Source organism: Caloenas nicobarica, chromosome 6 (genome assembly GCF_036013445.1).
Source record: "Caloenas nicobarica isolate bCalNic1 chromosome 6, bCalNic1.hap1, whole genome shotgun sequence".
NCBI lineage: Eukaryota > Metazoa > Chordata > Aves > Columbiformes > Columbidae > Caloenas > Caloenas nicobarica.
This window is the reverse complement of record NC_088250.1, coordinates 3,196,141-3,218,902: the sequence shown is the minus strand read 5'-3', so window position 1 is coordinate 3,218,902 and position 22,762 is coordinate 3,196,141. Positions and strand designations below refer to the sequence as shown.

At 38.1% G+C, this 22,762-nt stretch overlaps 1 protein-coding gene across 1 annotated transcript; it reads right to left on the bottom strand.

The window, feature by feature from the left end:
- Window positions 1–5,175: 5,175 nt before the first annotated feature.
- BOLL (boule homolog, RNA binding protein) lies at window positions 5,176–22,260 on the bottom strand. The gene is made up of 11 exons (XM_065637998.1): window positions 22,219–22,260; window positions 19,426–19,566; window positions 17,526–17,617; window positions 16,326–16,380; window positions 14,427–14,502; window positions 14,124–14,251; window positions 13,639–13,710; window positions 12,635–12,682; window positions 11,498–11,623; window positions 9,976–10,068; window positions 5,176–5,250 (listed from the first exon to the last, which is right to left on the bottom strand). Exons 1-11 carry the CDS (start codon window positions 22,258–22,260, stop codon window positions 5,176–5,178), a joined length of 948 nt encoding a protein of 315 aa, XP_065494070.1.
- Window positions 22,261–22,762: the final 502 nt, after the last annotated feature.

Sequence of the window (22,762 nt, the reverse complement as noted above, 5' to 3'; positions counted from 1 at the left end):
ATTTCAGTAGGACCAAAACTGACTCAACTAACAAGAAACAGAAGGGATAACTCTCTGTTCCTCTGACAAAGTCAAAACATAAAATAATTGGACCAAACATGTTTCCCACTTGGGGTTATAACCACCCAGGTTTGCAGCTTACAAAGGCATAAAAGAGCACCACTAAAAACAAAATAATACAAAAATAAAATCAGAATTAGGATCAACTATAGATCAGTTATCACTGACACAGAACGTTTCTAACAGACATGTAAAGTAAGATCCAAGGGGGCAAGTTACAAACAAGCTGAGCTAGTCAGACTTCTCCAGAAGCTGAGTCTATCTGAACAGCCACAGGACACAAACCCAACACATTAAAAACCCCCTAAACATTCATCACCTCGAATTGCAACACTTTAGAATTTCACAGTTCCTTTCTGAACTTCTTCTTAGGTTTACTTTGTTTACTCAAGGCAAATATAAAGATTTTGCTTGGGACAGGACGACAGAAAAAAAAAAATTCCATCAGAAAAATTCTGCAACGCGGTTGTGAAATATTTTTCACATCCCTGTCCCCAAGAACTATTACTTAACTAAAACAAAACACTGACATTTAATTGTTTTTTTTCTGTCGAATTATTTCATTGAAACTGTTTTGCCCATAGTTTATGTAAAGATTTTATGAAAGTAGCAGAGTTCCATTCTGAAGGCTCCTTGGTTTGGCAACTTTTTTTTTTTTTTCTCCTTTGAAGGAATAATTTTGTGAATGTAACACAAACACAACATGTTAACTTGAGCAGAAAAAACAGCTTTTCTGAAATAATACTAACTTAATGTTCCCAAAATAATTAACACAGAGATGACAACAGTAGTTTGTTTTAATGACTGCAAAAGCACAGTTTAATGATAAAAGTTCATCAATTCCATTTTCCACATTTTTCTAAACCCCTATTTAAACTTCTCAATGTCACAATAAACAAAAGATACAATCCAAACAGTAGATAAAGACCCATTTGAATTAAACTTTTAGTTACCAACACAGAACGTTACTAGAAGTTACAACTACATAAACTTTATTATTGCTGGTTTACAGTAGTTTCAACAGAAAAAGCATCCGATTTACAAGCTTGCTAACAGTTCTCTAAAATGAGATCTGCAAATTTCTTAAGCTGTTCCCTACGCACATCCACAGTATCGCGCTTATCAAGGCTGCACGAATCTGTATCTGCGCCACAGCATCAAAGAACATGGCCGTGTGAGCAACTAAAATCACGCCTTCTGGAATGAAACTGGATGTTCTGGTTTATCTGATTAAACCCATTGGAAATATTATGACCAGTATTCTGTTCACCTTTATGTACGCAGTTAGGTAGGCGGCAGCTCCACCGACACAGGTACTAAGTGACCACGTGATGCCCTCAAAACTACGGTTCAAAACTCCTTCAAATTAAGTCTAAGGAGGCCTTACCAAACCTACGCTTCCCCGTTACATCTCAGCTACATTATTAAACGTGGTTAAAGTGAGAGCTACGTATTACTGTTCTGCTTCCTGCATTTCTATTTGGATTTTCTGCATAACAGCTTATAAGGCTTTGTGCACAGAACTGCACACATCTATCAAGACAACGGCACTGTATTTTGGATCCTTAAAATACTGATTTAAACTGTATTTTTTACATAAATAGGAAAAGTAAGAAACTTCTACACCAGGTGAACTGAAGCTACTGTAGTACCTCAACATCACAAAGACACAAACCTATTTTATTGTAAAAAAACTATTTTACAACCATACAACTTCTCACATTTTAGAACTATGTTAAACAGAGAAAAACACGGCAAGAGACCCATGTGTTCCACTAGATTTTGCTCAGTTACTATTGGAATGCAGTTTCCTCTGACTTAGTATTAGCGATTTTGAAAGATGAGTATCAGAATACAAAGAATTGCCAATTCAATGTGAAAATATAAACAGTTTTTCAGGGATGATGGACTTGTGATGCTTAAGATTAGAAGTAGCAGGAACCAAAAATGATAGTGAACCAGAATTCTACTTAACGCAAGCAAATAGCCCTTGATCAAACACATAAAAATAAAGGAGAAAGATAACTTCAGTAACTTTTCTGCCTGTTTACGGGTTTTTAATCCAGTGTTATCTAATAGAGAATGTTAAAACTAACATTTTGCCACATAAATATAACATTAAGTAGACAAGGGTTGCTAGAAACACTGTAACTGCTGGCTCTGTAGAAAACAGAAGATACCAGCAGGGTCTTTAGATTCTAGAGGGTGGAAGACAGAAAATTAATTTAGTTTGCTAATAGATGGATGGGACAAGCAGCACCAAGACAAAAATGATGATTTGCTGTCCTATTCTGATGTGTTCCCTCCTAAAAAGCCTTGCAACTATCAATGGGAAACTGCAGAAGGTCAAAGAGAATGCTCCCCTTCTCCAGCCCCCCACATCAGAGAGGGATCAGGATCTTAGTACCTGCAGGTAACTAAACGGCTTCTGTATAAACGCACAGAATTTCGTATTACGGACATTTTAAGCGGCAGGAGAATAATACCACGTAGTGTAAGAGATTCAAAGTCGTGAATGCTAGAACGCCAAGATAAGGCACTATGCGAGGAAATGATGTAGTTCTTAGTGCACATCATTTGTGTCTCCCTGTAATAGAATTACACAAGTTAGTTATTGTGCCTCTTATCAAGGCTGTGTCTATGGAAGGATTCAAGTCCTGGAAGCTAAAAGGTTCAGTTACTACTCATGGATGTTATGCCGTTATTCTTGGCAAGCATTCTGAGCGGAGATGAGCAACATCAGTGGAGAGCCCTTCAGTATTTCAACAGCAACCTGTGGCCCCTGGAGAAAAACCAACGCTCAGAGCTTTGTCTTGGTCTCTTCTAGGTCTCTCAAATCAAAGTGAAGCTTTGTTAAGACCTGGTGGTAGAACCCTAACCAAGAATAGCTCCAGACTGGAGTTACAGGCAGCAGAACACCACGTTTACTTCTGTGCCCAATGCTGAACATCTTGCCAGATCATCAAGTTCACATCCAAGACAATGTTCTTTGAAGCAAAGACCATGGGATCAGCGCATTAGCAACAATCTCACATCAGTACCAATTAATGGAAAATAAACTACATTTTGTGAGTATCTGGACTAGAGGCACAATCTGATGACACGTAAGTGGCTGCACAGTATTTGTACAGTTCCAAGCAATTCCTTCAAAATACTTCCCTTTAAACACTTTTTTTTTTTATTATAGCACTTGCTGTGGAGTTTATTTCTTTGATCTCTAAAGCATTTGGAAAACAGGGAAGTGACATTTGGTAAATTATGAATTCCAAAAAGATGCACTTAGGAGTAGGTCTTCTGAATCCTGGGTCAAATGCGTGTTTGTTTCATGATACAAGAAATGAGGCTCTAACAGAACATACGAACTTTCTTTGGCAACTTCAGAGACGCAACTTCATCTACAAAAGTATTTACTATGTAATAATTCTTCCATGGAAATTGTTGTTACCATGTGCCAAGACTTGTGTAATATATTTATATAGATGAATTCTGAAAGCTCAAAATCAAACAGAAGAACAACTGGACAGATGTTTTTAGTGGCACAGATTGGTTCACAACCACGACAATCTCCAGCAGATGAGTATTCCCCCCCCTCAAAAACAGGCTGAGATCCCCACGTATCCAGCAAATTGTATATATTTTTTGATAGTTATTGGTAAAACAACCCCCCACAGCTGCTATGGTAACATGTTTTTAAAAAACAGAAACTATTAAATCATATTTGTGTAGATTTTTCTACCTAGCAAAAGGTAGAAACTTGTGACCAACGAAACTTGTAACCAAGATATAGTACATGGCATGTCCTTTCACAACAATTTCAAACCAGCATGAGAACAGAACCAGAGTCCACCTCTCCTCCTGTACAATACAAAATAATGCTATTGACTGATAGAACCAGCCTTAAATACATCTACATACTACACATCAATTATTTATTGACTATAATGCCCACTCCAAGATCCCTGAGTAACTAAAAGAAAAAAAAACCCCACAACCACAACCACACACACACACATAAAATCCCCAAATTACTACAGAGCAGATAAAAAACCTGAAAAGCTCAAGGATATTTTACATACATAAAATAAAGACCTCAGCACTACATAAGCAATAACTTGCACTCCTATTAATTACAGAGGCTGCATTTTAACTTTTGAGGAATCCGACTTCTATAAAACATAGAGGGAATCCTATCCAAGGGGAACGTGAGGAGAAGGAAGAAAAAAAAAAAAAAAGAAAACTGTCTTCCTGCAGTTGAGGAGAAAGTAACATTCCATCTCAACTCCTGATACTTCTAAGGAGTTTCCAGGTTCTGCACAGACAACAGAAAATGTCAAAGGAGTAGAAGGGTTCAATGGTCTTATAATGATAAGAAGTCAATTCTTGCCTTCTTCTACAGCTAAAAACTTACCATAAAACCACGTTTATTTGCTTACCATATGCAAGAAAAATGACAGCCTTATATGAGGATAAGAAATTATTAAACTAAAAACCAAATTTTATTTTAAAACGTTATTATTCCCACACACTAAGATGACACATAAGTAGAACACCTTATAAAAAGTAGAGAATACTGATGGCAAAAAAAAAAAAAAAGAGTAGAAAAATTCTATCGGAATTGAAACAAAATGCATACAGATTTAAATAACCAGATTTTAAACCACAGTCAGTATGTGGGGGAAATGCCTTTTACTTTGTAATTAATGGATCTTTTGTGTAATCCAGAAATTGAACATTAAATTTTCCCTCCAATAGAAGTATGCTGGTTTTCAATCTGTGTTAGTAACCAAAGTTATACAGCAGGCTGTGGATCAGAAATCATCATTTTGTCCTGTAACACTATCCTTTCTGAGGCAAGGAAATGCAGGACAAAATAATGGTTTCGTGTGCTTTTACCTGTCCAAATGACAAAATTTCATTTTGTCTCTTTACAAAAGGGAGTGGTATTTTAACTTCAGCATTTTCAGGGAAACGTTAGACATCAGGAAGAACACCCGCCACATGATAGGTATGTCAACAAAGCAGATAGCTAAAAATCTGTTTTACAGAATCTGTAGAAGAAGGTGCTGTAAGAATTTTATCTTCCATTCTATCATCTTTTCTAGGATGATAGGGACTTCATGTATATCGATGTTTCAGACTCACAGATGAATGTTGTGAAAAATTTCTTCTCACAGAATGTGACCTCAATTCCTAAAGAGAGGGAAAAACGCCATGTTGTTTCCTCTATTTCAAAGTGCGTCCCATTTACTACATTAATAATGCTTCAACGAAAAGTCACAGGCCATTTTGATATTGCATCAGCTAGATAGACTTAGTTCAAGAAGGAAAATCGGATTTCAATTATGTACATAGGTGAAGTCAATAGTGGCAAGGTACATCTTCCTTCATTTACAAGTATGGAATCTTAGAATTACTTCAGAATTAATTTACTTGAAAAAAAATCCAAACAAACTTTTGTTCATTGATCATACAGCCTTAGTAAAGTATGTCACGTTATTACAGCAATTGTATTATCTTTCTAACTGGGTAGGAAAAATTGGTTTTAGAATATGTTACCGTGTAAAACTAGTTAGCCAGTACTATTTTTACTTTTGCATTCTCTGTAATGTAGATTAGAGCACAGCATTACTATTGGAACTTAGAATAATGCTTTTTTTTTTTCAGCAGCTAAAACTCAGATTTTAAAAACCAGAGCTGAATAACTGACAGCTGTCTTATTTGTAAACTAACAAACAGGCAACGGACTGTGATTAAGTAACTTATCAACAGAGGCCACTAAGCTGCTGACAAAAGGATGGCAAGACCCAGAAAACACCGTTTGAGGTGCTGCCAAGAGCAGTTTTTAGCATACTGGTACCGTTCTGTTTATTCTTCTTAAGATCCAATTCTCTTACAGCCTCCCTTTGTATCTCAGCTGCTCTGTAGCTCATTTATGGGACTCCCACCTGTTTTATTCTCTTTATGTAGCCAATCTGAGTCCTTTCTTCCCATTCCTACCATGCCATATGACAGACTCAAACTACCTTTGTTTTCTAACCTTATCTTCTCAGCTCAGGCCTTTTCATCACTCTGTTTTGTTAAACTTACTCATCTTTTTCCCCTCCCTTCTGGCTCCTTAATGTCGAGATTTCAGTTTCTTTGCATCATCTGCTAGCTCCACATCGTGCTGGGCATTGCTTTCCTGAATTTTTAGGTTCTGTGGCCATCTAGTGACAGTCTCCCTGCCCACTTCAGCTTTCATTACACCAGCCCCACAGGACCTCAGTCCCAACCTATTTCTCTTACTCTTTAGTTTTAACTCCCGGCAAACTTCTGATATTTTTTAAAATCTGGGCATAAATCACACAGACATAGACAGACAAGTCACACCTAAACAAATTGCAAGTCCCTGCTACAAATCCCTTGGCTGTTTAAAGTCTATCAAATAAAAAAGGGACACAAATTTTAACATGTGGAAAACATGTATCCTTCCCTAGTTTTATTTTATTAAAATACTATTTTTTTAAAGAAGTGTAAACAACTAAAAGCAGCACCTTTTTCTCAATAAAAAGCATGGGGAAGCACCTGCCAGAATATTATTCCATAAATACAAACCACTGTAAAAATGAAACAAAATATGGAGAAAAGAGGAGAAAGTTGAGTTGTCAATAAAGGAATAGAAACAGTTTCAGAAACAAAAATCATACACTAAAGTGCTGAAATTTTCCCTCCCTGTTGAAGGAAAATAATCCAAACACACACAGAACTTGGGAAGTTGAACTAGAAATTAAATAATGATGGAATTAACATACACATGATTATCCCAGGAATGAATGACATGGATTGTACAAAGTTTTTTTTTACATAAGAAAATTACTAGAAAATGTACAGACATGCAGGGAGCAGCTAAGTAACATTGCAGACTATGCTAAATTCTATCTGAGCATGTTTTATTAGTTACCAATTTGTAAACAGCAAGCATTGCAATGAAACAACTGACCCCAAGTTTCCCAAGAGGCGGCTGCTGGCTGGTATGGTGAGGATGGATCTCAGTCACACGGGAAGGACTGGACAAGAAAATCAGGACAGGTAGAGTAGAGCCGCCCAAATGGCTTAATAGTGAACGTTCCATAGTGTCTGTCAAGTAAAGAGAGAGAATATACAGATCAGGGAAAGCAAAAGAAACCACCCCCCCCAAAAAAACCCAAACCAACACAACAAAACACTAAAGTGGAATGAGAACAAAAATGAGATTGTAAAGAGAACATAGAAGGAAACAACACAAGAAAAAAAAAAAACACAACACGCCATCTGCACTTTACCATGTTAATATCAAATTAACAAATATGGTTTGGGTGGAGTTTAAAATACCTCTTTTACAGACCTCACTACAGCTAGGGACAGGGCCTTGTTAGTCACATATTATGACAACCATGAAGTTATACTCCTGTTTCTGAGTCTAACTTTAAACAAACGGTTTATTCTCTCTCAGTTTCTCTTCATGGATAAATTAAAAAAAAATACTTACCTATGCAGAAAACGGCTTGTAAGGTTTATTTTTTTTGTTCCAGATAGATTATCATACAACAGCACACAGTACTAGCATAAAATCGCCATACTTTTCCCAAAATGACTACACCAAGACTTCTCCTTATAAGCCCCGCAGTTTATGAATATATACATGCACGTGTATATATACAAACATGTATACAATTTTCAGGCAGCAGATACAATTGTTAAGGTATTTTAACAAGACTACATCCTGGAGACGGTATTTTTCTGCAGCTGGGGAGCAGGTGGTAATGACACAGCCACTTGTTGGACAGAGAACAGTCTGCTGTCAACATTTGCTCTTTTTAAAAATCATTTTTGAGTGCTCAGCCACCGTGACAGACACACTACAAGCCGATAATATTCATTACACATGGAATATAGTTGAAACTTTAACCTTGTATGTGAAAAGGTAAGGTGAAATGTGGAAAGTAAGAATTACATTCCAGAACTACTAGTTACTACTAAATGAAGCTAACTAAATAAATAAAACCCAAAATCTGACAAAAACTATTTGGCATCACCTTGCAATGAATAAAATTGTGAGAATTCAGCAAGTCTTTGTAAGGTCTTAACTGTACCCATGAATCTACTTGAGACCTGAACAGAGCAGTTTCAATTATGGATAACAAAAGACTTCAGAGAAAGCAGGCAAGGATGAGCAAGAAATCCTGTGCAGGAATGCACAGCATTAGCTATTTCATGCTCCGTTTCATCAAGTTTAAATCTGCACTGCTAACACAAGCCTTACTTCCACTATCCTACCCCAAACTTCTTGTATAGGTACAAGAGTTCGTGCAGTTGCTTGACAAACTGGTCTGAGGAACTAATCTAAGTTTAAGTTGGCTCTTTTGGGGTGGTGGGAGTGGGGCTTCATCTTAACTACATCAGTTCCCTGAGCTCCTTTACCATATTGCCTCCCAAAAACCTCTACCAGCCCAGGAAACGGGTGGCATGGAAAGCAGAATGACTTGCTGGGTTATGCCAGCTTTGGCTGTGTGTGAAATCACTAAGGCTATGAAGAAGCCTAGAAAAACATCAGGAGATAAGAGAGTCTAAATTTGCAGATTCTTTTCTATTTACCATGCACGCACATATTCTGCTGTAAATGAACACATCAGTACTCAGCACAAGAGGAAACAACTTGGCCTCTGCTATAATGCAAAGCATGGTGCTGTGGCAATTACTGCAGAAAATGAAGAGCTTATCGTGCTCTAGATCGACCTTGTCGATCTTCATGCCAGCCTTGGCCTTAGGAAAGGTAATAAAAGTCAAACTCCAAGGTGAAAAAGCTTGTTTCTCTATTTGATAGAGCAAGTATGCACTTGGTTTTGATTCTGAGACTACTATTGCCATTTTTAATGTGTTCTCATACACTGTTAGAAAACAGAAAATAAACTGGATATTAAGATCACCATGTTACATCAAGTCCCTTTTAAGTATTTTGTGAATCACTCAGGATTAGTATTCTCAAACTCATGTTCACCTTCTATTTTTTTAATAGGAGTCTTTACATTTTATTCCAAGACAACATTTAATGTCACAGCCCCCTCTACTGGAAATATTTAGTATTCTTGTTACACAATAGTCTGGAAAAAAGATTCTTAAAATAAATGTAAAAAAGATGAAAAAAATATACAGAAAGGAGCAAATAATGTGGCTTTGATTCATTCACATTCAGCCTGTCAGTTGTAGTTGAGTAAGCACCTTTCACAGAAGAATAAGTGCTGTAACATCAGGTCAAACTATTGATACCTGTAGTCCTTTGTTACTAGGCAAATACTGGCTAATCTCGTTTAAACATTATTTCATACATTAACAACCTTATTAATTTAGGCAAAAGGACCTTAAACTGGGACCCAAAAACCCCCAATAACTTGGTGACATGGAAGAATCACATTTTCGAATGGCCATTCAAAAATCAGAACTGGAGAAAAAAAACACCCAGAAGTGGCCAACCGGGACAGTTTTTCATGGTCTGTGCTCCAAAACGCCACCTCCCCACAACATGAGGTGCTTGTCTAAGGCTGCAAGAAATGAATTCAACTTCAAGATCCAGAGAGACAAGGATCTGTAACCATAATTTCAAATAACTGAACAAGGTTCACTGTTTTCTCTCAAAACACATTTTACATTTGCAGTTCTCTTTGTACCTCAAGCTTTAAAATAGCTTTTTTTTTTTTAGTTTCTCCATATAGTTCCAAAATAAGTAATACTTATTAGCTCTGTAACAAAGCCCAAAGTGAAGAAAAATCAGTTTCTCTGCAACATTTCTGTGTTCCTTATTTATTAATCCATTAATAAAAGCCTTTTCCATGCCCACCCCTCTTCTCTGACTGTTCCCCCTCAGGAAGGGGACATTACGGCTCCAGCGCGTATGTGAACTCTTGGTTTCATACTCACAGATGCAGGCATAGCTATGGCATTCTGGGTGTAGGGCTGGGGATACGGGGCTTGAACGCCATGATCAGAATACAGCTGGTACACAAGAAAACAAGATACAAAAAAATGAGCCCAAAAGCTCGTTTACACAGTTTTATGGTTTTGCAAATCCTTCACATGAATTTAGATCAGTTAAAACTTCAAATTGTGGGCTGTGTTCATCTAAACTACTTATTTTTTTAAAATAAAAATTTCAATATTTAACTCTAGGTTTTCCCTACCGTACCAAAGTTTGGTAAAAAGTTTATCTAGAGCAGTGTCAAAAAGCACTTTCCTTGTCAGAATTAGTGTGCTTCTCTATTACAAATCCATTTCACTCAGCTCCAATTGGAAATGTTTAAATGTACAGATTAGCATATCAAAATGCAATTTCCAGCATTATTCCTCTTACGAGATATTTACATAAAAATAATACACAGGCTTTTCTTTGAGTTTTACATCCCCCAAATTTCCACATACTTAAGTACCTGTGAACTGAGAGCATATTACATCCAAATATTCCTTAACTAATTTTATGGTTTTTCTTAGTGCTCACAGATTTCAGATTTCACTGTATAAACTGATATGCAATTTATGAAATAAAAAAAGGTAAAAGTAACATTGATAATAAGAGTTATGACTATGCAATAAATACTGAGATTTATGCACTTTAAAAAAATAGAAGAAAGCCTCCAACAACCAAAGACTTGCATTATTTATAAAAATTAAATTACTCAGCTACGTCACGATTTCCCGCTTAAGATGTTAGAAATCCCAGTTTTGGAACTTTTCGTGAAGCAATAAAATACTCTTCAACTTTTGTAAAAATACTTGATTACTGTTCTAATTTTGGCATTCTGGTTAATGAGGAATGAATTAATGAAGAGGAAAAGTACCAATTAATCATAACACATTTTCAATGTTACAATAAGTTTTCCTGTAGCCAATTATTTACTGTCATTTTTAATATCCAATTAAAAAGAAACAGCCTCACTGTACATTCAGAATCTCTTAAGGAACATCAGAAATGCTATTGATACAGAAGCAAAAAAACCAAAGAAAAATCCATTATTTAGTCATTCAACTATTCTTAATTAATTCTGATCTTCAGAATATTTAGAAACCAGCTTCTACTCACACAAAAAAACATCTGCTTCAGGAGACCGTTATGGCTGGGGTAGACTAATCCAGCATTCGAAAGAGTCTGACTCCCATTTTATTTCAATGCTATTTTCAAACAAAACAAACTGACTAGTCTTTATACTCGAAAATATTTCAGAATCAAAGCATCCTCCTAGAAAACTGCAAGAAATACTCTAGCTTGAGGACACCTGAAACGATCTAACAGCATCAGCATGGGTGTGGGGTTAAGTACAGGCAACAGTCGACATAAGCGCTCTGAGCTGCCTGCGCTTAAACAAAAAAATTATGTTTTTCAATTGCAGATAAACACTTCAGTTGTAAGTACAATTTTTTAGGAAAATACCTCGGGAACTGCAGCTTCCACCAGGACAAGAGTAGGTATGCAGCCACTGTCCTGGGTGATCCCTACCGGCTGATAAACGACTTCAGATGGTTGCAGATACAAGAATGAAGGTGAAGAGGCAGGAGACTGAAATAAAACACGTTATTTTCGTAAATTGTAGGATTTATGCACTATGAACACTAAAGCTTCTTTTACAGTCTTTGCTACATATAAACAAAGATAAAGCTTTAAAAGGAAGTGTCAAATTCATCTTTGATAACCTGAAGAAAATAAGTGAGGGAGAAGTGAGTAGAAAGGTTAAGTAGTAGGATGAAACAAAAATGTCCATTTTTATATGTTTTGCAGATTTATTTACATTTTGGAGAATATTATTAGATAAATCCTGAACTTTATGAAACTGACACTCTGAAGATCACAGAAACATAACAGTTTCATTTTCTCTTGCAAAAATGTTACATTAAAAACCAAGTATATTTGTTTTAAAATAAATCCCACGGTATTTCTCTAACTCAGCAGCAGGCTGACATCTCTTAATAGAGTGGACCTGACCATAACTGCACAGGGCTGGCTGCTACTAAAGCAATGAGGACTCATTGTAACAGTTTGACGACACTGTCACCCTTTTAGCTTCAACCTCTTCCAGTGCCTTGAGTGACACCATTTCCATATCAAGGTCCTCTGGTACAGAATCAAACCCGATAGTTTCTACTCCAAATTACTCAGCCATTTCAAATTTTTCCTCCCATTTCAAGGGTCTGGGTCTAACTCCAATGAAACATCACAGCCAGTGTCAGTTAATGAGCTAGTTAAAACTCATTTTAACCATCAGGCAAAACACGGCAGTTTTTACCTGCTTCTGAGAACTTCCGATATAATTTAATACAAACTTCTTGCCAGAGGAAGAGGGGAAGGCAAGATGCTTTCTTTACATCAGATTTGCGTTTGATGTTTCAGTAAATGCTGTTTTATGCCTTCTATTGTATCAGAAAGTGTTGCAAATGCATTGCTAAAATATAGAAATTGTTTATTTCAAGAGTGTTCCAAATAGCGTGAAATTTCTCTGTTAGATAAGTGCAGCGTACCTTTAAACTGGATGCAAACTAATGGTAAAATGCTGCAACTCTGAACTGTATTTACCTGGGGAACAGACCACTGCCACTGACTTGGAAGACACTGGGTTGATGCCTAAATTCAAACAAAAAAGATATTACTTAGGTGATTAAGAACATATGCATGCACATACTAGAATTCTCAACATACTATAATCAAAACCATCTCAAATCAACAATCAATTCTTAATTAAAATGAAGAAATATGATTTTCATAGGCCTCCAAATAATTCAGGAACATAGTTTTGTTTACTTCCGCTCCAGCTTGGGCATTTCATAAGCTTCCAAAATACTGAAGCATCTCAGAAACACACCTAATTATGAAGACAGAAGATATAAAATGCAGTAAACTTTCAAATACACATTAAAACCATAGACATACTGCAGAAATCCAGTAGTGGGCCAAAAGGGAGTGGGGAACAGACACATCAGGATGCTGAGAGAATTGGGTTTGTTCATCCTTGAGAAGGATAAAGGTGAGAGGGGATAATTATTGTTGGCTACAACTACCTATGGGGCATAAATATGACTGAGCCAGATTCTTGTCAGAGGTGTTCCGAGCACAAGAGTCGATGGACACGGGTTGGAGCACTGAAAATTCTAACTAGTTAAAAGGAAGAAAGTCTCTTACCATGACAAGGGTCAAATATGGAAGAAGCTGTCCAGAAAAGTCGTGGAATCTCCATCACTGGAGATATTTAGAATTCAACTGGACAAATTCCTGAGAAGTCTGATCTACCGAGCCCTGCTTTGAGCAGGAGTTTGGCTTAGATTATCAAAGTTAAAGATGGTACTAAGCCAGTTGTCTAGCAACAACATAAAAAATTGTCATTTATTACATTTCCCTGCAGTTACATAGGCAGAATAAGTTGTATTCTAGTAAAAAGAAAGCCTTTGATGAAATTAAAATTTGTTTTACAGCTATTTTGAACAGTCTTTTTATTTCTTAAGAACAGACAGACCTGAGACAGTGCTGCAAATAAAACTGCACGACTAGAAGCAATATGGATGGTTTGAAACACAAACAGATACCTGATAGTGATATGCAGGAGACTGATAAACCGGTTGAGCTACCATCATCGGTGAACTGGAAGCAGAGCGCAACTTAAAACGAAAAATGTTACAAGTCTTAATGCAGCAATTTCATAAATTGCCACTTCTATTAAGAACAGTTCTAAAGTATTAAAATGCTGAACTACATCCCCCTCCCTTTTGAAAATGGATTTACCAAGTTTTAACACTGACAACTCCTTAGTAAAACTTCTACTGAGGCAGTGCCCACACCGATTCTGAACTACCCTGTCCATAGGGCACATCAAACCAGAAGTCACTTGCAGAAAAACAATAAACTTCAGTAATATTAAAAACAAACAACCAACAAACAAAACCCCCAACAAAGCACAAAATAAACAGACTAATCTACGGAAGCTGTTTAAACACCAAACACGAGGCACAGCCGTAACACTGCACTCACCCTGGTGCATAGAAAAGCATATATACAAAAATAAATTACTTACTGGCCATGACTGTTGAACAGAAGCAACTTCAGGCATATCAAAATAAGCCACTCCATTATGGTAAACGTAAGGATATCCACTTGAAGTAGTTAAGTACATTGTACCAGCTTCTGGTATTACAGCAGAACCTGGAATTAATATTTTAAACTTTACTTACCGGTAGATTTTTTTTTTAGATGTGTGGGTCATATAGAAAACAAAAGATCAGTTCTTAATGCAATGCACAACCAGGCACATCTTGGTTAAAAACCTACATTCATAATGTCACTTACATAACATGTAAATGTAAATAAAAATACATACCAGAACTTCGTATTTGTTGTTTTCTTATTGCTGGACCAATATCCAATTTCTTATCCCTATAATTAAGGTTTTTAGCCTAGAATGAAGGAAAAAGACATTCAGTACGTGTATTTTCTACACATATCTAGGCATCCAAGAAACAAAAATCAGAAGTAGACAAGGCACTTGTTTTACTCTCTCCTGCTTTTTATTTACAGTGCATCTCAAAACCACCAAAAGCTACACTAATTCCTTTTCTGTCCTAACCGGAGCTTCCACATCCACAAAATCAATCATTAGTCATTTCGAGTATTACTTATTACTCATGGACCCTCTTGACTAAGAACTGATACCTATATCTGTCAACAGGTTTTTTTAGCTTTACCTTTCTCATGTATTCACTACTTTTATACTTTGGAAAGGTGGGAAGAGGGAGCATTAGTAGTTACAGCACACGACTGGAAAGAGGATCCTGGCGAAACTTCACGGCCTGCTCTAACTACTAATGCAATTGAATACTTTTGAAGACTGCAACGTAGAAAAAGAAATTTCTGGAGACGTTACTCATGATAGAAAAGTAGGATAAAAAACCCCACACAAACGAAAACAAAATTAGTGCAAAGGATGATCAGAATATAAGTGAGAAGAAATTCAAGAGTACAAAATGAAAAAAAAAAATCATTTCATACACAATTAAAGCCTAAAAACTCTCCGCTTAAGATGTCTGAAAAAGACCAAGATGCTACTTGATCTTAAGATGAACATGAGATAGCAGCATGATGCAAGGATGAAAAAGAAAAGAGAATTGTAAGACATCTAAATTCAAGCACTTATAGTAGACAAACGATGTATTAGTATCATTGAATGAGACCCCAGTAAGACTTCACATGGAGCAGCCTTTCAGCTACACCAGAGGCAAAAATCCTAAGCCAGTTTGCCAATGGTACTCGGTACCACTGATATTCTTCCTAGTTCACAGAAATAAAACCAAAAAACCAGGGGGAGAAAAATACTTGACTCAAGAAGTTCCTGTCTGCATGCTCTTCTGGCACCATATAACCATATTTCTTGAAAATACTCTGAAAATTTCTTTGAATGTGTCCCAGTTCTCATTTTGAATTTTAATATATTATTTTCCAACTAACTTTCAGTATTTGATCATTTTAACCAGCTTTATGTTTGGCAGAGGGCAATTTGCAAGTCTTGGATACTGTTTCCTGTGTGGGTTCTGCGTCCCGTTCCCCCCAGATGCTTTCACATGCCTGCAAAGATTCCGACTGACAGATTTCTCCAATACATTCCAACCAGAACATGAAGCACATGTTTAAAACCAATACAAAACAAACCAAAGAGCTAACGCACAGCTGAAGAGGTAACCACGTCTCAAGGGAAGTTCTACAAGATGCATCAAGAACAGTAATTAGCTAAGAGGAGAAGCAAAAATTACATAACATAAAGCGAGCTTCATTAGTTAAGACTTCAAGTGAATCTAATTATTCCTGAAAATAATTACATCAGCTCTGACAAACATGTCAGAGTAAAAGACAGCAGTTATCTTTCCCAACTTGCCATAAAATCTTATTCTAGTAAAGCAAACAAAAGCAATTGTGAAGGATAGAGCCTTTATAGCTCTATATGTACTACAGACCACATATAGACTAGAAAAGTAAAGACTGTATGTCAAAGTCAAGAGCTGTACTATGAACTGGGAACTCCCCTTCCCTAGTTCCAGCGGATCTCAGTATAAATCTTATCCTAGATCTCTCTAAGCCATCTTCTTAACTGCGGAGACCAAACTTAACAGATCTTCAAGTGCAAGCTGGCAAATTGAAGAGGACCAAAGAACCAGGGCTACTTAGTGTCTAGTATGAAATTAAATATTTCGTTTAAGAGATAATCATAATGGGGACCATCACTTACCTCTTGTAAAATCTTCTGCGCATCTTCTTGGGTTTCAAAAGTAATGAAGCCATACCTAAACAAAGAGAGCAGACGTTAAGCCTCTGCAATTCATATTTACATGCCTTGCACATTATTACTTGATATACAGGACGAGTGACACCAATAGGTAAACTAACGGCAAAAAAAATCAATCGCAGAAATAAAGATTGTAGTGGCAACTAACCTTAATTTAACATCCCTGTTACAGTCTGCTTATTAATATATATTTAAATACGTGGTGATATATTACTGCTCTGTGCAATGAATGACTAGCCCACATAGAAAGCTGTGCAAAACTCTCTGTATTGTCCTTGTTACTCAGCACAGCTCTTTTAGTTCCTTCACTGCTATTAAACAAACATTTTGATTTGAAGCTCTCCTCATTCATTATGGGTGTCCAAGATAAGACACTTGGGATATTTTTATTATACTGCACAGCACAGTTCCCACCTATTTCAGTGACAACTGTGAATGCTCCATGCTTCCAACAAGCACTATCCACAATATTAAATCAAATTCTCAGAAAAAGCAGCAATGCAGAGTTAGTGTTTATCTGCAAATTACTCATCATTCTTGAAATGACTAGCATCAAACAAGACTTTTGTGGTGATCAAGGGTGAAGTGTTCTCATACGTTGTGAGACAGTACAACCCTTCCACCACACCTCCTCCAACTACTCCAACAAATCCAACAGGCTTTCTACACAGATTCGTCCCCTATGTTCTTGTTCCAAAAATCTTCACACAAAATCTCAGTTATTGCCACGCACTCCAGCACAACCAGGTATATCTCGCCTCTTACTCCATCCTTAGGTTCCTTTCCACATTGGCTTTCAGCAGTAGAAATAAGTATATTTAATTTATCTTTTTAGGATTATTATTGTCATAAATTTAAATTATCATTGACATTAAAAAACCTGAAAGGACTATTGATTTTTCCCTAGTTGCACACAGCTTCATCTTACAATAACAGGACTAGAGAGTTTTACAGTTATACTAATTAGAGAGCCATTTATATGTAGATGTTCAAGGGCAAGAGCAGATTCTTGTGCACACGGAATAACTGGGAACAATGACATAAAATTAATATTTCAACTACAAAAATTATAATCAAGTTTACTATAGTCAGTCAGCTTTGTTATTTTCAATACCCACAATATGCTTATTCTACTATACCAACCCCTTTGATACTCCAGCTCTGTCATTGACTATCTTCACTTCTTTCACACTGCCATACTGAGCAAAAAACTTCCTCAGATCATTTTCTTTAGTCTATTATAGCAAATCAAGAGAGGAGAAAAAAGAAAAGTTGGTTTTCATAGTTATTTAATGAATATTTACCATAAGACTTTTAATGGATATAGTTTGGATAAAGTTTGCTACAAACCAATTATAACCCTGTAGAGGAAGAGAGAATGAGCACGTATGAGCCTCACAGCAAGAGAATGGCATCTCTGTTTAATTACTGCATTTTCATATTCTGCAATAATGCTAGAAAGCCACTAAAAATATTAGAATTCCTCTTTTAGTGGGATTTGTGTCAGACCACCGAAGCAGGTTTACTAGATCTGAATTTTAGTTTCTGTAAATTACACATTAGAGCGCTGTTTACAATACAAAACATCACTGTGATGTTTTCAGACTTCAAAATGGCAGTTTGTGGGATTTGTGCAGGTCAAATATGTAAAAAATTTCCACTAAACTACAAAAAAACCACCAACTTTTTTGGCCATAAGATTCACAATAAAAAATGATCCAAGACTGACATATATCTCCTATGACAAGAAATTTATCAACAGTCACAGGAAATGGAACAGTAGCTCAAGTGTCTACAGAGGTTTTCTCTTCTATTTCCTTTCCCAACAAAATCCATCTGCTTTATACTTAAAGATACAAACACAATCCCTCTATTGTTGAAATTAAGATTCACAATTTATTTTGACCTATCCCTGACCGAACCAAAAAGGGATGCTTCACGAGGAACAATAAATATGGCAATTAACAAGAATATTGGTATGTTATGCAGAGAAGTGTTTTAAGCTTTGAAACTGCAGTGAAAAAAGAACAGTGTGAGACAGGTCTTTTTACAGCCCTAGGAATTTGCTTACTACTAATGCAAAAGGCTACTGTGCCTCTTTGCTAAAGCCCAAATACACTGAAGATATTGTACAACATCTCTCGAATTATGAACATCTCCATTCGAATTATCTCAGCCAAAGGAGCCAGAAGATGCTGGAATTTCTTGTATTTACTATGCAAAATAGTCTGAGCGAATTGTCCCTTTTCCTCCTCTTCATCTGAGTCAGTGCTCAAGAGATCCTCAGCCTCGGAGGATTAAGGCAGAAGAAATACTATTGGTGGGAACAAAACCAGCTAAGCAGACCACGAATGTTTCACAGGAGCCAGTGACTTAACTCATCCTCTTAAGTGGTAAGAAAGAAAAATGAGAGTAGCTGGTATAAAGGTGTGGTGCATATCTCACTGCAAATGTTCAAAGCGATTGAACAATGTAGGAACAGTTCAAGATTCACTGCTATTTGAGGCTTTTAGGACATACGCAAAGGCACAAGCATTTTAAGAATTAAGATCAGTATTGTGCATTGCCCAGAGAAGCTTTAACATTTCTTTTAAAACAAACACTGGCTTTTCAGAAAACTGCTATGGTAAGTGAGGAATACAAGTACTGTAGCTCCTTCTTTGTATGACCTTGGAAAAAAGGACCAGAGGAACTGAAGCTACTGACACTTGCTCCGTTTGCAATCTATAGCATTGTGTTTATGGTTGATTAAATTACACCAAATGTTATACAAATAAAAAAACCTTCTACATACTTTTCTACCATAAGCTCAGCTGATTACAGAAGCCACCTTCTTAGAAAATTCTGAAGAACCAGTATGGCAAAAGCTTCTAGCAGCCAGGTGTACGAAGATTCAAGCTTTAATCTCTACTATTGATTTGAACATTATAGCGAAGGACACTTACCACCTAAACAAATGCACATATGATTATGTCTGGCATTTTCTTATTGATTTTTATAGGGTTATAAGTTATCAGTTAGCAGTAAAATGAGGAGAAAATACCTTAAAACCAATTCCTCCTACAAAGATGCGATTTGGAGTAACTCTTCCAACCCCCGGAGCACTGATCAGATTATTTAATGGCACCGGTGACACAGCGTTTGGAGATGAAGATAAAGATTCTGTTTGCATCTGATTTGTGGTCTGCTGATTGAAAGAAAATATTTTCAATGTCTTACATGTCATAAGCTATTAAATAAAAAAAAAAATTCTCAACAGAAAATATATACAGAATTTTTTGGGAGGCTCAGCAAATGCTGAACAACTGAATGTGTACCACATCTTTTTATTCAGAATGCAGTTCAAAATATTTAATCATAAGCTTAGTTTTAAGCCGTCCAGTAAGCTACTGAATAGTGAATACACTACGGTCTGAAGTTTGGCTTCTGTTGTAATACCTTTCTGAATTAGACATTTGGGGCCTAAGCCCCAAATCATAGTTTTTCTTTTTGCACAGCACCTTGAATCCCAAGTTATTAATTCTATTTCAGAGCTTAATTTATATCTATTAGAAGCTCCTTAGTTTAGTCTATATAAAGTACCTTTTCAACTCAACCTGCACTCTCACACACATCTACAAAACTCTTTGCAACGGCTTCTGCTTGATTTTCTAAGCACCGAGCGCCCACCAGACAAAATCAACAAGCTCATTACAACTGATGAGAACAGCACTTGAAGACCAGTCTTTTAATTCAGTACTCCCTTGGCCCACAAACACAGCACACAACGAGCCTAACAGAAATCCTCTGCAAGATAACCACCAGATTACTCCTGCCCCAGTAAAGGAGGGGAATGCAGTACAGGGGGAACATCATAGAAACTATTATTTATTATAGCGAAATCTGCCTGATGTTCTAACTTCCACCATGCTTACACCTGTAAACTGTGAAACAATCCAGGCTTGGATCTCACTGGAAACCCTTTTCAGCCTGGGCTTTTGTGCCCTGCCAGTACTACTGGGGAAGGAGCCCAAAGTGAAAGACAAACAGCTGCTGCAGGTAACAAAAACTAATCATCAGCAGGGCAGTGAAAACTCTAAGTAGGTACCTCAGCCTCCAACCTTTCTTTTGAAAGGATTTCAAGAGAAATGCGTTTTTCTTACCATTGCACAACCTTTACAATTTGCAAGTATATTTTTAAAACAGTTCCCGTATCCGGTAGAAAGTTCTTTCACTTCTTGCGCTATCCGTATCTTCTAGCCTCTCAAAAACTAGAGCAGAAAATTAAGTGTTCTTGAACAGTCTTCCTCAAACAATCCCCCTTTCATTTACACCGTGTGTTATACATCCTGATTTTCCTTCTGTCTTATCCACAGGATAGTACCCTGTCCACATGGGCAGCATTTTCTCATATTCGCCCTTAAGCATGCCCAGGTAAAAACAAATCCCTTATCTTTGGGAGAATACAAAAAAATGAAGGCTGACACTTAAAGTGCAGTGAGAAATGGAAGATCAATAACGAAGAGCGTTAGGAAGAAAGTTGTCTTTTTGTTTGCCCTGCAAGCCCTGTTTTGGATACCTTAAAGACAATAAATCCAGCTCAGCCCATGCCTTTTTAGTTTTAGGGAAGACGAAAATCCTTTCCATATTTACTAAAACATACACATTTGGGGCTGAGGAAAAAACCCAAGTCTTTAACCTGATCTATTCAGGAGAAAGTGTCCATTCCTCCTCCTGGGAACACGACCCTGGAATAGTCCCTAACCTGAAAAAAACACCCAACGCTCGCAGGCCAAGAACAATCGTTATCCCTACAGTCGCAAAGACTGGAGGAGGAGGAGAGTTTTCTGCCGAGAACAACTTCTGGAGGCTGATGGAACAGGTTACCTCTACATCTCTCACAACGAACAAAATATCCCATTCATATAACCATCGGGCAATTGTGTACAGCACTAAAATACCTGAATTTAACTATAAAGTCACCACTAAGAGTTGACTCCACAGCCAAAATGTATTTCTTACCTCAAAGATCTCAAATTCCATTTTCTCCACGTGAGTTTAAAGAGTTCTAAGTCTTATTTTAAAAAAACAAAAAACCAAAAAACCCCACAAAACACACCCAAAATCCAACCACCCAAACCCCAAACGGAACGAGAAGCCGAACACGTAACTTGTGAGCTCACAATATAGTAAACCCCAATAAATTTCAAAACATTGAAATCTGTATTCTGATATCTTTCTCAACGTTGTTTCCTCTCTTCAATGCCAGCGTAGCAGTGAGAAAAGAGCATTTACAAAAACCCCGACAAATTATGTGCTAACTGCATGTCACTTGCCTAACCCTTTGTGTTTCTACAGGTTTTTAAACCCACTTTTAAACTTTTTTTTTTTCCAAACAGTATGGATATGTATATTCGTCAGTATTTTTAATGTGTTATTTACCATGTTTGACAACTGCTCTTTACCACAGCTGATGGTTTTTCATCTCTGTGTTGAACACATCCACCATCAACCAACCGAACGCTACAAAGGCCTGAGGATTAAGCCCACCTTACTCACAAACCACCAACGTTTTACAGTTCTACAACGTCAGAAATGAGCCCCCCCGTTTCCCGAGGTTATGCGCCCAGGGCAGCGGGTTACCACAGAAAATGGCCGCAGCCGGCGGGGGCGAGGCCGCAACCGCCCGCCCGAGCCGCTGTGGCGGGAAGGCCGCGCTCCCCCCACCCCACCCCACCCCACCTCACCTCACCTCACCCCACCCCACCCCACCTCACCTCACCTCACCCCACCCCGCCGCCGCTCTCCCCGCAGCGACTCCCGGGGAGGCGGCCCGGGCTCCCGCCGCGCTCCTCACCGCGCCGTCGGGCTCCGTGTGTCCGTCGCCGCCGGGCTCCATGTGTGCCGTCGCCGCCGCCTCAGCCCCGGCACGCGCTCCGCGGCCCCGCCTCACGCCCGGCGGGCGAGCACCGGCAGCCACCGGCAGCCACCGGCCGTTGCTGAGGGGCGGGCGGGCGGGGGTCGCTGCCGGGGCACGGGGAGGGACCCCCCACCCCGGCCAGCCCGCCCCCGGGAACGGCGCCCGGGAGGCTGGGACGGGAGGAGGTTGGCGGTTCTGCCCCTTCCTGCAGCTCTGCCCTCACCGCCTCAAGAGGCAGGCGGCGGATTCCCGCCGGGGTTTTATCCGCTCAGCCGGGGAGTTAAATCACAGGATCACAGTGTCAGGGGTGGGAAGGGACCTCAAAGCTCATCCAGTGCAACCCCCCCGCCGGAGCAGGAACACCCAGATGAGGTTACACAGGAAGGTGTCCAGGCGGGTTGGAATGTCTGCAGAGAAGGAGACTCCACAACCTCCCTGGGCAGCCTGGGCCAGGCTCTGGCACCCTCACCATGAAGAAGTT